Source organism: Cucurbita pepo, chromosome LG16 (genome assembly GCF_002806865.2).
Source record: "Cucurbita pepo subsp. pepo cultivar mu-cu-16 chromosome LG16, ASM280686v2, whole genome shotgun sequence".
NCBI lineage: Eukaryota > Viridiplantae > Streptophyta > Magnoliopsida > Cucurbitales > Cucurbitaceae > Cucurbita > Cucurbita pepo.
Window position 1 is genome coordinate 2593641 of NC_036653.1, and position 15136 is coordinate 2608776.

General features: G+C 40.3%; 2 protein-coding genes across 4 annotated transcripts; both read right to left on the minus strand.

Moving 5' to 3' along the window:
• Positions 1–3101: 3101 nt before the first annotated feature.
• LOC111777352 (uncharacterized protein At1g10890-like) lies at positions 3102–6574 on the minus strand. The gene is made up of 4 exons (XM_023656903.1): positions 6260–6574; positions 5925–6146; positions 4474–4687; positions 3102–3568 (listed from the first exon to the last, which is right to left on the minus strand). The coding sequence occupies exons 1-4, from the start codon at positions 6376–6378 to the stop codon at positions 3386–3388; spliced, it is 738 nt and encodes a 245-aa protein (XP_023512671.1). The 5' UTR covers positions 6379–6574; the 3' UTR covers positions 3102–3385.
• An 871-nt stretch (positions 6575–7445) lies between these two features.
• Positions 7446–14748, minus strand: LOC111777345 (probable LRR receptor-like serine/threonine-protein kinase At5g63710). 3 transcript variants are annotated; one of them, XM_023656891.1, is made up of 12 exons: positions 14541–14748; positions 14384–14443; positions 13814–13936; positions 12736–12868; positions 12550–12621; positions 10967–11110; positions 10397–10462; positions 10209–10279; positions 9979–10122; positions 9459–9800; positions 8152–8546; positions 7446–8072 (listed from the first exon to the last, which is right to left on the minus strand). In XM_023656891.1, exons 2-12 carry the CDS (start codon positions 14394–14396, stop codon positions 7761–7763), a joined length of 1815 nt encoding a protein of 604 aa, XP_023512659.1. In that variant the 5' UTR covers positions 14397–14443; positions 14541–14748; the 3' UTR covers positions 7446–7760. The 3 variants fall into 3 exon arrangements, with proteins under 3 accessions (XP_023512659.1, XP_023512660.1, XP_023512661.1); XM_023656892.1 differs by having other exon boundaries at positions 14530–14548; XM_023656893.1 differs by having other exon boundaries at positions 13814–13933; positions 14384–14748.
• Between the last annotated feature and the right edge of the window lie 388 nt (positions 14749–15136).

The window sequence follows — 15136 nt, forward strand, 5'->3', positions numbered from 1 at the left end:
CAAATAACGTCATCATAACATCATACATCATCATCTATCATCCTCATTATCATAACATCATACATTATCGTTGTCATTATTATAACTAAGCTCAAATACGTCGCAACATATAAAGTGTAAATGACACATGCAAGCATCACTAGGCACGTGTCGTCATACATATGACAAGTCTTCCGACCGAGCCGATAGTAAGACCACTTTCTTGGTTGGTCTTAGCCGGCGTTCACCCTAATTTAACTACTTGAGTTCGTCCTTTTTGCCTTAAATAAGGTCAAAAATGGCTTCAAGAGGGTTGTAAATATAGGAAACGATCTATTATATGTATATCAAGCCATCTAAGCCAAGAAGCCCGGCCACCGAGACGAACCCATTGAATCATCAAGCCGAGCCGATGATGCTGCGTGAGCCGAAGGAGACGGTGACTGCATGTGCAACAGTCACTTTAGGGAGAAGACATGTGCACGGGTTATTTCTTGGGTCGAGGTGCGGACTTCAGGTAGCTGACTCGGGTGCGCGGGTCGTGAGGCTGGGTCGCGGGTTACAGATGTTTGGGCCTACGTATTGGGCTTTTGCATGGAACGTGGACTCAGTGGGTTAGATCGTTGCTCGTGTGGTTTTTGGGTTGGATCGCACGTCAATCATCGGTTGGCTCCCATGCTAGGCGACCTGAAACCGACCCAATTCGATTTTGTAGAGTGTCTTGTAATTTTCTATAGAGTATCTTGTAATCTCTTCTCGATTGGTGTTAATAAAGAGTGTGAGTGTTTCCCATAAAGAGTTGTGTTCAACATATGACTTTTCATATTCCTCTCTTCTTCGTCCCTCACACTCTTAGATGGCATTCGGTGGTCAAACAATGCATTGTGGCATTTCTTGCAAAGAATGGGAGGGGCGTGGGACGCACTTATGCAGGCACTGCCCGAGATTTTCGGCTCCTCGTTAGAATCCTCAGGGCTTCCAATTTTATTTTTTAGATCCTTATATCAAGAGCAACATAAGTCCCAAAATCTCGATCTATGGGCATTTTAATCATTTCTGATATCATTCATAGCTTAATCAACCAAATTACACTGCTTGAGTTCTAATATGCATAATTCCTTTCTAGCTTGACAAAAAAACATAAAAGTCTACCGGTTCATTTAGGGCTGATAATTTTCTAAAAATACTTGCATACTTATCACAAAACGCCTTTATAAAGTCCTAAACATGCATATTCTAACCTGATAAGGTATGTTCGCATAATCTACCATGTTAGACGAACACGACTCTTCACAATGGTATGATATTGTCCACTTTGAGCATAAGCTTTCATGGCTTTGCTTTGGGCTTCCCCAAAAGGCCTCATTCCAATGGAGTTAGTATTTCCCACTTGTAAACCCATGATCATTCCCTAAATTAGTCGATGTGGGACTTCCATCATCCAACACAACACACCTAAATAGTGTGAAAATTATCTATTTATAATCAAATAAATTACAAGGATATGGTAAGAGTAATAAATGGAAATATATATAGCGTAAGAAGGCAATATCTAGATATTTGTTTTATAATAAAATATCAAATATAATATATATATATATGGTAAACTATAATTTATTAATGAATATCCTTAATGAGTATTACTTGAAAAAGTTTGAGTGGTTACTTACATGGATGATGCCTGTCTTTTGGAGCTAGCTTTTCAGCGCGTTACGAGTTCTAAAATTTCAAAAATTTCTCTAATAGATCCTAATTTAAGAAAAAGTTAGGGTTATTATCAAAATTGGAGTGAACAACACTCAAACGAAGGTCGAATTGTGCTTTAAGGCTGCCCACGTACGAGTATAGACTCGTGCTCCACCTCTCGCTACCTCACGTGTCTCTTGCCTATATGTCTCTTTCACTTGTACAAACAAAAACCCAAAATTCATGGATTCTTCTTATTTTAATTTAATTTCTATATTTTCTCTTTGTAACTCAAATCAACTTGGTTCCTTCGTAAAGTTGTAGATTTTTAATCCTACTTTACAAAGATATTTTTCTCGTAATTAATCGTCAACTACAAAAGAAAATAAAGACGTTTAAAATTGGCCCAAAACTGTAAATCTTACCGTTCTTGACGTTATCGGAACTTTGATTTTCGGCCTGATTCTCCTCCGACTTCCTTCATGAATCTTGTGCGAAATTTTTCTTAGAACAACATAATAAAATATCGTAACCTAATTCTAAAACAATCTCTCGGATCTAGAAAAATCGAAACCAAAAACCCAAAATCCTTACCTTTCATCCTTCTTTGATTCTTGATGGATTCGAGCGATTCAAATCACTAAGTCTTTCTTATGTAGAATCTTCGGCAAATATTTGACTAAAAACTAATGTTTTAAGCATTTTTCATTTTTACTTATCTTGAAATTCCGTGTTTAAGATTCTCAATAAAAATATTGAATGTTTAAATTTTGTAAGAAAATCGAATATTTAATTTCTGGTCGGAATTCGGTGCTACATTTAGTCAAGATTTACTTCTCCAATCATGCATTGTCCAGACACTTCACTTAAATATATTATTCGTGTTTTTTACTTCAGTTAAATATATTATTCGTGTTTTTTTTTTTTTTAATTTTCTTTTGATTACATCAATATACACAAAATACACTATTAGACCTTGGGGTTACGATAATGGCATTCACCTAGTGGGTCACGTGCATGTGCACCATGTATAGAAAAGTACTATGTCCGACAATAGAGCTCAAGGACAAACTAACTGAAATATTGTTTTTACAGGTATATAAAATTAGTTTTCTATTTTTAAGAGTTAATTTTTACTCAATTAATAAAAACACACATAACATAATGACTCGATTAATAAAAACACACATAACATAAACACACATAACATAATGACGCACTAAAATTAATTTCTATATAATGTTAACTAATAACATTTTTTCCAAATCGTTTGAGTTAAACTCAATATGTTTTTCTTTTTCTTTTTCGATACATAATTTTTTTAATATTCAAAACTCTCAACTTTTAATCAAGATCACAAAGTCAGCAAGATAAGTACCAAATGTTTAGAAATTGAACAGTACGCTCATAGAAAGAATCTCGAAGACCCACCAAAATACGAAAGCCAGAATCTTTTAGAAATAGATTTCAATAAATACTTTAATTCTCATAGAACGAGAAACTTCGATGAGAAATGAACTACCCAAAATTGATGTTCATGTCATAGGACAACCACAAAACAGACAAAACTGAAAGGGCGCCAAGAAAAACCAATTTCCTTGACCCACGAAATGATATGCCAATACCCCAAACAACATCACCTGCATGAGGTTCACCATTCCATGGGTCAGGAAAACATGGAGGCACCATATTTCATCCACAATAAACCCCACAATCTTGCCTATTCCAGCTTTTTCCTCCGAGCTGCCTCCTCTTTTTGTCTTTGAATCAATTCGAGCTCACGATATCGTTCTTCTTCCTTCCGCTGCAGCTCCAGAGCTTCTCTTCGTTGAGCTTCCTCTACCCTTCTCCTATTCTCTTCCAGCATTTTATCTAGCTCTTCTCTCTCTTTCCGAGCTTGTTCCTGAAATTGTTGCATTCATAAGATCATAGGTAAATTTGACAAAAAAAGGAGAAAAAAATTTCACAAAAGAGCCTGCATATAAGCATTTGTATTCAGATTCCAATCGAGACATAAACCACGAGCTCGTCCACAGCTCGAGAGAAACACAGACTGTCCAAGAACTGGACTTTTCCTTCAGAAGTATTGCTGCTTGCACAATAGTACATCATGTTTTAAAATGATATAATTAACTACTCAAGATTCAACCAAACCTAACTAAAACTATTCAACAGGCCTTTTCTTTCCAATAAAGTAGTGTTCATAATCACTTTCTAAGATTCAGTGATTCCCATTCCACTCCACCACACAAAGACGGCATAAGTACATGTGCCAACGTACAGACAGCAGGCCCACTGAGAATGGCCACAAATAGTTTAACAGCTCAAGCCCACCGCTAGCAGATATGGTTCTCTTTGAGTTTTCCCTTTCGAGTTTCCTCTCAAGGATTTTAAAACGCGTCTGCTAGGAAAAGGTTTCCACACTCTTATAAAGAATGCGGGAGAGGTTTCCACACCCTTATAAAGAATGCTTCATTCCCCTCTCCAACTAACGTGGGATCTCACACTTTCATATCAAATAATTTTAAGTAAAGCGTCTTTAAAGCAGCATAAGCATAGAGTACTGAAGAACTCAAAGATTCGGAGATAAATCCTCAAAAGAACTTGTATTTTAAAATTTTCAATGAATCCAATATTCCTGGAGAATTTCAAATTGGATTTTGTGTGATCGCAAAATCAATGAATCCAATTTTTCAAACTTTTTTATGCAAAGCAAACGCTCTACTGATATGTGATTACTATCAACGTGCATTTGGAGCTGTTATAACCACAAAATGTAACAAAAAGAATAGGAAACAAAATGCTTACTTCTTTCTGTCTTGCAGCAGTAAGAGCAGCTTCTTTCTCTTTCTCAAGCTGCACATCAACGTCATCAAACAACTTCTTGCGACCTTCCTCTATTCGCCTCTGTATTTCTAATTTAGTTTCTTCGGAGTTTAGCCTTTCTTCAACATTCTTCTGAATTAGTTCTTCCATCCTCTTAGCGGCATCTTCTTCTAACTTCTTCAACTCTGCTTCACGCCTGAATGAAGGAGTGGTAAATGTCAATCATAGAGCCAACATCTCATTCAGGAGGTCAGAAACAACAAAATAAAAAGACTAAATTCGACGTTTGTCACTTCTACCTATCTTCAACCATATCCCATTCGTATGCAAGTGTTTTGTACTTGTTCAATGTAAAAAATTGCACTAAACTGTTATAGCTCAAAAAGTTGGAATGTTTAACACTGCATCAGTCAAAGCTTACAGCCAAGATGTTGAGAAATAAATAATCAAATACACAAGGAATTATCGTGCTTCGGAAGTGTGCTTACATCCTCTTTGATCGAGCAGCTTGGAGTTTTTATTAGTGAAGGAGGGTTACAAGATGATCAGCTAAATCATAACCAAGAACTAAAAGAAAGAAAGCGTCAGAATTGATCTCTAACTGCGCCAACTTCCTGTTTGTATACAGCTCTTAGCCGCTGAGCGAACTGCCAAAAGTTAACTCACACTTAGGTTAATTTAATTGATGATCTTCTGGCCATTTGTTGAACGGTTAGGAATCATGACCCTCCACAATGGTATGATATTGTCTACTTTGAGCATAAACTCTCATGAGTTTACTTTTGGTTTCCCCAAGAGGCCTCATACCCATGCAAATAGTATTCCTTACTTATAAACCCATGAGTTTTCTCTTAATTAGCCAACGTGGAACTACTTCTCTCAATAATCCTCAACAATCATCCCCTCAAACAAAGTACACCCTAGAGTCTCCCATAAGGCCTCCTTCTCTGGAGCTCTCGAACAGTCTCTCCTTAATCGAAGCTCGACTCCTTCTCTGGAGCCCTTGAACAAAGTACACCCATTGTTCGACACTTGAGTCACCTTTGATTACACCTTCGAGGCTCACAACTTCTTTGTTTGACACTTGAGAATTCTATTGACCAAGCTAAGTTAAGGGCATGGTTCTTACGCCATGTTAGGAATTACACCCCTCTCCAATGGTATGATCTTGTCCACTTTGAGCATAAGCTCCCATGACTTTGGTTTTGGTTTCCCAAAAAGCCTTAATTAGCTGACGTGACTACTTCTCTCAATAATCCTCAATATCAATGGCTTACATAAACCATATTCAGTCACATTCAGGATATTTTTCATGTTTCAATATGTAAACGCCAATGGTGGAAATCTAAGGAGCAAGAACAATTTAGATTTACGACAGCGTATCTGGAATGTGAACTGAATTGTCGGCAGAAACATCCAAGTTAAGAAAATACCTTTTCTTCTCTTCTTCCTCTTTCTTAAGCTTCTCTGTGGAATGTTTCCGATCCGTGGATGCACGACTAGGACTGGAACTAGACGATTTGGGGGAAGGAGATAACGAGGAAGACCTACTTCTACGTCGGCGGCGTCTCCGTGTGGGAGAGCGACTTCTTCGACGACGGTACGACGGCGAACGACTTCGACGGCGGCGGAGGGAACTTGAACGGCTCCTTCTCCTGTAAGAAGATGGAGAAATAGATTATTCAAAAGCGTAGAGAATCAGGAAAGTGGAAGGAGAAGGATTCGCGGCGGCGGAAACAGGATGAACAGATGGGAAAAAGAAGAAAACCTGGAACGGGTATTGGAATGATAGGGGGAAGGACTCGTGTCCCTTCTGCTTCTCCGACTATGGCGATAGGAATTGGAGCGAGGAGTGTACGACGGAGACCTTGAAACACTTCTCCCCATGAGTTTCAATTCAATTCTGCAATGGTCAAGGAATCGAGGGAGGAGAAGAACGAACCCTAGGGAGGTTCGCTCAAATCAAAATCTTAAACGTTTTTTTTTTTCGTATCACATCAAGGGAAGGAAAAGGAAGAGAAGAAAGAGTTTTGATCAGAAAAGTAGCACATAGCCACATACTCAACGGTTGCTACAATTTTGCTAAGTAATAGATTATGACTCTTATATAGGGTACATATTTTAGGGTAGTGACAATTTATTAAGAACACGTCCTCTACCAAGTAATAAAATAATGTACAGGGCTCTACCGTCTGTCTGTGACCCTTGGATATCGAAGGTGTCTTTGGAGTGATCTCGTAGTTCCTATGCAGCACATACTTGAGGGTAGTGACAAATTATTAAGAGTGCAATCTCCTCTGAGTAATAAAATGATGTATAGGGTTCTACGGTCAGTCTGTGACCCTTGGATGTCGGAGGCATCCTTGGAGTGTTTTCGTAGTTTCTATGTAGTACATATTTGGGGTAATGACAATTTATTAAGAGCACGATCTCCACTGAGTAATAGAATGATGTACAGGGCTCTACGGTCAGCCTGTGACCCCTGGATATTGAAGGCATAGTGATCTCGTAGGTAACATGATATACAAGGTTCTACGGTCAATCTATGACCCTTGGATATTTAAGGTGCCTTTGGAGTGATCTCGTAGTTCCTATGTAGCACATACTTGAGAGTAGCAACAATTTATTAATATCACAGACTCCGCTGAGTAATAACGTGATGTATAGGATTTCTATGGTCAGTCTGTGACCCCTGTATATCAAAGGCGTCCTTGGAGTGATCTCGTAGGTAACGTGATGTACAAGGTTCTACAGTCAGTCTATGACCCTTGGATATCAAAGGTGCCCTTGGAGTGATCTCGTAGTTCCTACGTACCACATACTTGAGCGTAGCGACAATTTATTAAGAACATAGACTTCGCTGAGTAATAATGTGACGTACAGGGTACTTTTGTCAGTCTGTAACCCCTAAATATCGGAGGTGTTTTTGAGTGACGCTTCTCTTCGTATCATTATCGAAGTACGAACTTAAATTAAGACACCCCATTCATACAAAAACAAAGTATTATATGTATAGAATGCTACTTTTAGCAGTCTCAAAAGCTCACCATATCTATATATTGTTTCCTAAAGTTCTTGCTATCACAATTCACAACGACATGTCCATCTGCTCAATGTTTTTCCAGACACACATGCAGCCAACAGTGAGACAACACAGAGCTACTCTGTCCTAGGTTTCCAGCTCCCCGACCAATAACCTTATATACAGCAGAACAACAACACTGATCACCTTTTCAAAAATGGAGAATGTCAATGGCTTCTTTCCCTTTCTATCTGGCTTTAGATAACTGTATAGCTTCTTGATCATGACTTGACTCTTCTCCCCAAACAAATTGGTGACACAAAAGGGACACCTCCTGATCTCTTACCTCTTCAAGCTGCATCCACTCTGCCCACCTATCTGCTAGCCCTTCTCCATGTAGAAGGTTCACAACTTCCGCCATTGTCGGCCGGTCCTCGGGCGAGCCTTGAGTGCAAAGCAACGCCACCTGAACTATGTTTTCGACTTCTTTCTCGTCGTAGCTTGTTAAATTCTTGTCCACAACATCTTCAAGCCTGTTCTCCCTCTGTAACTTCTTTATCTGTTCATGTTTCACATTCTATTTCAGCATTTCACAAATGAACTTCTCAAGTACATGATCAAGATGAAGAACGTCTTACATGATCGAGTAGAAGAACGTCTTCCTCCTCTTCGAGACGGGAGAAATCTATTGCGCGCTGACCGGTGACAAGCTCAAGAAGGGTGATACCATATCCAAAAACATCAGTCTTTTCAGATGACTTACCAGTGGACAAGTATTCCGGGGCGATATGACCCATTGTACCGCGCACTTGAGTGGTAATATGAGTTACTTTAGTATCGACTAGCTTGGCTAATCCGAAATCTCCAAGAACAGCTTCGAAGTCGTCGTCTAATAATATGTTTGCAGCCTTTAGATCACGATGGATGATCTTAGGATTACAGTGTTCATGCAAATACTCCAAACCATGAGCTGCACCAAAAGCTATCTGTTTCCTCGTGGCCCAGTCCAAGCTTCTTTCTCCTGGTTTTAAATCTGCAGCATTTTTAAATGGTCGTGTTAATCTGTAAAGCTTGGTTAGCCTATAAAACAAATAGGGGTTAATGTTCAGTAGGCATAAGCTATATGGCTTCTTTTTTGTTGATGGAACTTCTTAGTCTCGTTGCTGTTTTTCTGAACTCAAAAACTAGGGACCTAACCATTTCAACTGTTTTATGTCAGGTTGAGGTCTGCAAAAGCTTCTTACAAGGCTAACGGTGATATCCTACATCGGTTGAGGAGGAGAACGAAATATTCTTTATAAGGGTGTGGAAACCTCTCCCTAGCAGACGCGTTTTAAAAATCTTGAGAGGAAACTTGAAAGGAGAAACACAAAGAGGACAATATTTGCTAGCGGTGGGCTTAGGCTTTTACAAATGGTATTAGAGCCAAACACCGGAAGATGTGCCAGCAAGAAAGCTGAACTCCGAAGTGGGGTGGACATGAGGAGGTGTGCCAGCAAGGACGCTGGTCCCCAAAGAGGGATGGATTGTGAGATCCCCACATCGGTTGGGGAGGAGAACGAAACATTCTTTATAAAGGTTTGGAAACCTCTCCCTAACAGACGTGTTTTAAAACCTTGAAGAGAAGCCCGAAAGGGGAAGCCCAAATAGAACAATATCTGCTAGCGGGGAGCTTGGGCAGTTATTATCAGATCCAAACATCAGGCGATGTGTCAGTGAGGAGGCTGAGCCTCGCCTTTGGATTGGGGGGTTCCACATCGATTGGAGAAGGGAATGAGTGCCAACGAGGACGCTAGGCCCTGAAGGGGGGTGGCTTGTGAGATCCTACATCGGTTGGGGAGGAGAACAAAGCATTCTATATAAGGGTGAGGAAACTTCTCCTTAGTAGACGCGTTTTAAAAACTTTGAGGGGAAGTTCGAAAGTAAAGAGGAGTAAAGTTATTACCTCTCAAGCGATGAGCCACACTAAGATTCTGCATGAATGGATAAACAAGGATTCTCTCAGACGTAGTCGTGCAGAAACCGATCAACCGGAGGAGATTTCTATGCACTGCAACGCTTATTAGTTGAACTTCTCTGAGGAATGCAGCCTCCCCACCAGGACTATTGTAGTCTGTTAACCGTTTCACAGCCACCTTGGAGGCATCTGAGAGGATGCCTTTATACACTTTTCCAAACCCTCCTTGGCCAATGATGTTCGTCTCGTTAAAGTTATCGGTCGCAAGCTGGATTTCCCGCAACGAAAATCTTCTGATTTGCCCAAAGCAAAGTTTACATTCATCTTCACCTAATATAAAACAGAGTTGTTAGCTTCACAACAATGCAACCCAAATATACCTCCCTATCATTCTCGGTCGGGATGCAAACGTCTGTTTTTCAAGTCGTTGGTATAAGATCTTAATTAGTTGAGCTATGCTAAGGTTGACCTGACCCGAAGGATTGAAAAGTTAAAAGCGAAACTTTACCAGCAACATCAACAAACATGGAATCCTTGAGCCTGTGCATGTAGAAGCATCTATAAGCAAAGAAGGCACCAATTGACAGAAGAATGAATCCCCCACAGCTTGCAGTACTTGCCACTACCCCAACCTTAGAATTCTTTACAGAAGCTGTCAACATACAAAGATGAGGCTATCACTTAATAGTTCACACGATACCAATATCGGTGCAAGAACACGATATATATAATACCAACCTCGATGGGGAGAGGTCGAAACACAAGGTTTATCCAACCTAAAGCCACAGTTTAAACCAGTTCTTGAAAAGCTGAAAGAATGTTACCAAATAAGTATATGACCAATTCCAACATATTGGATTGAGTATATATGGGTTGCAAGTTCTTCAACAGGATATGTAAATAAGATGTTGAATGAGTATACTTACTTGAACATTGGAATTGAAAAGAATAGAGCTGGAACTTCTCCTGTTAAGTTGTTATCTGAGAGATCCCTGCCACCAGCATTTGGGGGAAGAGTGCAAGAAAGTAAAAGGTTAGGCAAGTGACTAAGTAATTATAATAATAGTGGAAAAAGGTTGACTGTTGAATGTTCATGGATTGATTTGGGATGGCTAATGACATTGTAACGGTCCAAGCCCACCGCTAGCCGATATTGTCATTTTGGGGTTTCCCTTCTGGGGCTTCCCCTCAAGGTTTTTACGACGTATTTTCTAGGGAGAGGTCTCCAGACCCTTATAATCACAATCCATCCCCCTTAGGGACCAGCGTCCTCCTGGCACACTGCCCAGCGTCTGGCTTTGATATCATTTGTAACTATAAGGTGTGGAAACCTCTCTCTAGAAGATGCGTTTTAAAAACCTTGAGGGGAAAGCCTAAAGAAGACAATACCTACTAGCACTCCCGAATCTTTGATAATATCCCCCCTCAACGTACTAAACCCAAAAAACAGGGACAGTATGCATAATATGTGAACCAAGGGGGAAAAATAGCCTTACAGATGCTTTAGACCAGCAAGTTGACCCCAAGCTGCAGGGATGGGGCCGTTGAAGTTATTATTAGCAAGATTCAAATTCTGTAGGTGGGTCATGTTAGCTAGATAATCTGGTAGAACACCAGCTATATTATTGTTCTGCAAATCCCTGCACGAAGTAGTGCAAAACATCAGACTAACAAGCCAAGTTTTTAGACTAACAGCATTACGTGGACGGATAAGGGTAACGACGATGACTCCTTATGCAACGCAACACAACGTTTAACTCGATTCATCAAAACAGTAAAAGAAGTTTATAGATAAGTTCATCTTTCTATAGTTTTGCAACACAATTTGAAATTAACCAGTAACATAATTTCAAGTTCATAATTTAAGATAGGGCCAGTAAGATTGTTAGCAGTAACAGAATCGGACGAACGAACGGATTGCTTATCGACATCTCCAACCATATTCACCAACAATGAAGTTCAGAGAAATAGTACCATTCCAAGAAGAAAAAGTAGTTAAGTTTCTCTACCAAATGTTCCTTTTTTTTTGTTTCACAGAACTTTCCCATTAGAATATTGAAGTGGAAGAATAGATTCCAAAATAAGATGGAATAAGCAAAAGAGAGAACAAATGAAAGATTAGATTCTATGCTAGAAAACTCAATCAGCTTCTTGACAGAAGTTTTAATTGAGCTAAACAAAAAGAATAAGAATTCTATTCGAGATTCGAGTACATAACTGTAATAGTCCAAGTCCACTGTTAGCAGATATTGTCCTCTTTGGGTTTTTCTTTCGGGCTTCTCCTCAAGGTTTTTAAAATGCGTCTGCTAGGGAGAGGTTTCCACACCCTTATAAAGAATGTTTCGTTCTCCTCCTCAACCGACGTGGGATCTCACAATCCACTCCCCTTCGAGGCCCAGTGTACTTGTTGGCACTCGTTCCCTTCTCCAATCGAAGTGGGACCCCCCAAATCCACCTCCTTTAAGTCCCAACGTCCTTGCTGGCACACCGCCTCGTGTCCACCCCCTTCGGGGCTCAACCTCCTCCTTAGCACATCGTCCGATGTCTAGCTCTGATACTATTACCCCGTTCGCAGATATTGTCCTCTTTGAGTTTTCTCTTTCGGACTTTCCTTCAAGGTTTTTTAAAACACGTCTGCTAGGGAGAGGTTTCCACACCCTTATAAATAATGCTTCGTTCTCCTCCCCAACCGATGTGGGATCTCACAATCCACCCCCTTTCGGGGCCCAGCATCCTCGTTGACACTTGTTCCCTTCTCCAATCGATGTGGGACCCTCCAAATCCACCCCCTACAGAGTCCAGCGTCCTTGCTGGCACAGCGCCTCATGTCCACCCCCTTCGGAACTCAGCCTCCTCCCTGGCACATCGTCCGGTGTCTGGCTCTAATACTATTACCCCGTTCGAATGTCCTCTTTGGGTTTTCTCTTTCGGACTTCCCCTCAAGGTTTTTAAAACGCATCTGCTAGAGAGAGGTTTCCACAACCTTATAAAGAATGTTTCGTTCTCCTCCCCAACTGATGTGGATCTCACAATAACATTTCTACCATAAGAATCTAAAAAGAGAAGTAAGGCAGCTTACAGACTGGCCAAATATTTGAGTTTTGTAATTGAAGGAGAGAGTGATCCTGAAAATCCTGCTGAACCCAAGCTCCTGCAATTAGTACAAATTCAAAAACTAAATCCATACTGCAAAACTGAACTCAATAAATCAAAGGCAAAGTCAACAGAAAAAGGAGTAAATGCTCTCAAAAGCAAAAGGACTTACAATGATATAACGTTTCCATTTCGGCAGGTAATATGCGACCAACTAAAGCAAGGGCTTACAAAGTGATAGTTCCAATCAGTTATTTGATGATTGGAATCATTCAGTGCAACTAACAAATCAACCAAAGCTTCTCCTACACATTTAGAAAGTAATATCAGAGCAAGTGGTATAAACCAAAAGCATAAGAAGTAACCGCTCAAGCTCACCGCTAGCAGATGTTGTCAGCTTTGGCCCGTTACATATCGATGTTAGTCTCACGGTTTTAAAACGCGTATGCTAGGGAGAGGTTTCCACACTCTTATAAGAAATGCTTCGTTCTTCTCTCCAACTGATGTAGGATCTCACAATCCATCCCCCTTGGGGGCCAGCGTCCTCGTTAGCACAACGCCGGGTGTCTAGCTAGCTCACCGCTAACAAATATTATCCGTTTTGGCCCGTTACGTATCACCGTCAGCCTCACGGTTTTAAAACGCGTATGCTAGGGAGAGGTTTCCACACTCTTATAAGAAATGCTTCGTTCCTCTCTCCAACTGATGTGGGATCTCACAATCCATCCCCCTTGGGGGCCAGCGTCCTCGTTAGCACAACGCCGGGTGTCTAGCTAGCTCACCGCTAACAAATATTATCCGTTTTGGCCCGTTACGTATCACCGTCAGCCTCACGGTTTTAAAACGCGTATGCTAGGGAGAGGTTTCCACACTCTTATAAGAAATGCTTCGTTCCTCTCTCCAACTGATGTGGGATCTCACAATCCACCCCCTTCGGGGCCCAATGTCCTCGCTGACACACCGTCTAGTGTCTAGCTCTAATACCATTTGTAACAGCCCAAACTCACCGCTAGCAAATATTGTTCATTTTTGCCCATTACATATCGTTATCAGCCTCACAATTTTATAACACGTCTGCTAGGGAGAGGTTTCCACACCCTTATAAGGAATGCTTCGTTTCTCTCTCCAACCGATGTTTGATCTCACAAGATCAGTTCTTTTCCACCGAACATAATCTTGTGATACTAATATTACTAATGTTTTCCAAACGAAGAGCAAGATCCATCTGGCTAACTCGAGCATGAGTATACCTTCCACATCAGGATCCGTGGATGCATAATTTAACCTCAACAATGAGAACAGCAACAGCCCCTGAATGATGAGTCTTAAGGGATTCCTTCTACAGAACATTGAAGACATGGGAGTATCTCCTTCTTCACACAATAATTGACAACAAAAAAAAACATGTCAACAGTGTAAAGAACATTAAAATTAACAGAACAGATGAGTATTGGGTTCATATATCCAAGGAAAAGATTAGGAAGTAAACATAGTAATCATTCATCAAAAAATGACTCTCTGGTTATCAGGTTATCAAATGATTAAACAATCGAGTCCGATACTTGGGATGGATTGGTGTGGTTTCTCTATGCCTAGGACACCAGAATATCGAACCATGAAGGAGGAAATCTTCTCAATACAAAGGAGATATCACAGTTCAAATTATCATATGGATACAAACGTATAAGCAAAAGATCATCAAGTAAAAGTTATGATCAAACAGCCCAGAAAGTTTCTTGTTGGTTTTTTGTGTTCCCTCCATTGTGAAAGGAATAACATGAAGAACAGAAAAATGGAGAGGTTGAAGAAGGTTTACTCACTAGTATCAGCCATGGCTTCAGAGGCTGCAAAAGCTTCAAAGCAAAGAAGAATGGATCATGCTAGAGAAAGAGAAGCAGCAGACATTGTTAAATAAACTAATAAAATCATGGGGGAATTCAATGAAATCAGGAAAAGAAAACTGTACAAGGGCCCCACAAAGCATTCAAAATGAAAATGCAAGATGAAAATGAGGCTGAGCTGCTGCAGCTGCCGCTGCTGCTGCTTGCTTGTTATGCCAGTTGATGGTGGAATCCGAATGCGAATGAGCATTAGAATCTCTGTTCCCATCGCACCTTTGGGCCTCTGCTTTTAATATCATTGATCGATCTGTATCATTCAGAAATGAATACACAATTAGCACCACATCCACCTCCACCTTTGCTTTGCTTTACTTTTCCAAAACCCCTTTTGTTAAATGAAAGAGAAAAAGTTGAAATGCGCTTTAAAAGAGTCAAAGAAGCTTCCACTCCTCCACTGGACATTAATGCACTATCCATATTCCCTCTTTGGATGACAACAAATCTTAGATTTTTCTGAAAAGAAGGCTAATGAAAAGGACCATTGTTGGGAAAAGGATGCCGCCATGATAACGATAACCCTTTCTCCTTCCCTACTTCAAAGCTACTTTACATGGACAGCTTCTTTTCCACTCGCTCTCCAAAGAACCCTAATCCCAATGGTCTTTGAAAGTAGAGATGTTAAACAACAATCAATTCATCTAATGGGGATAATGGATGCTACACCAAATATTT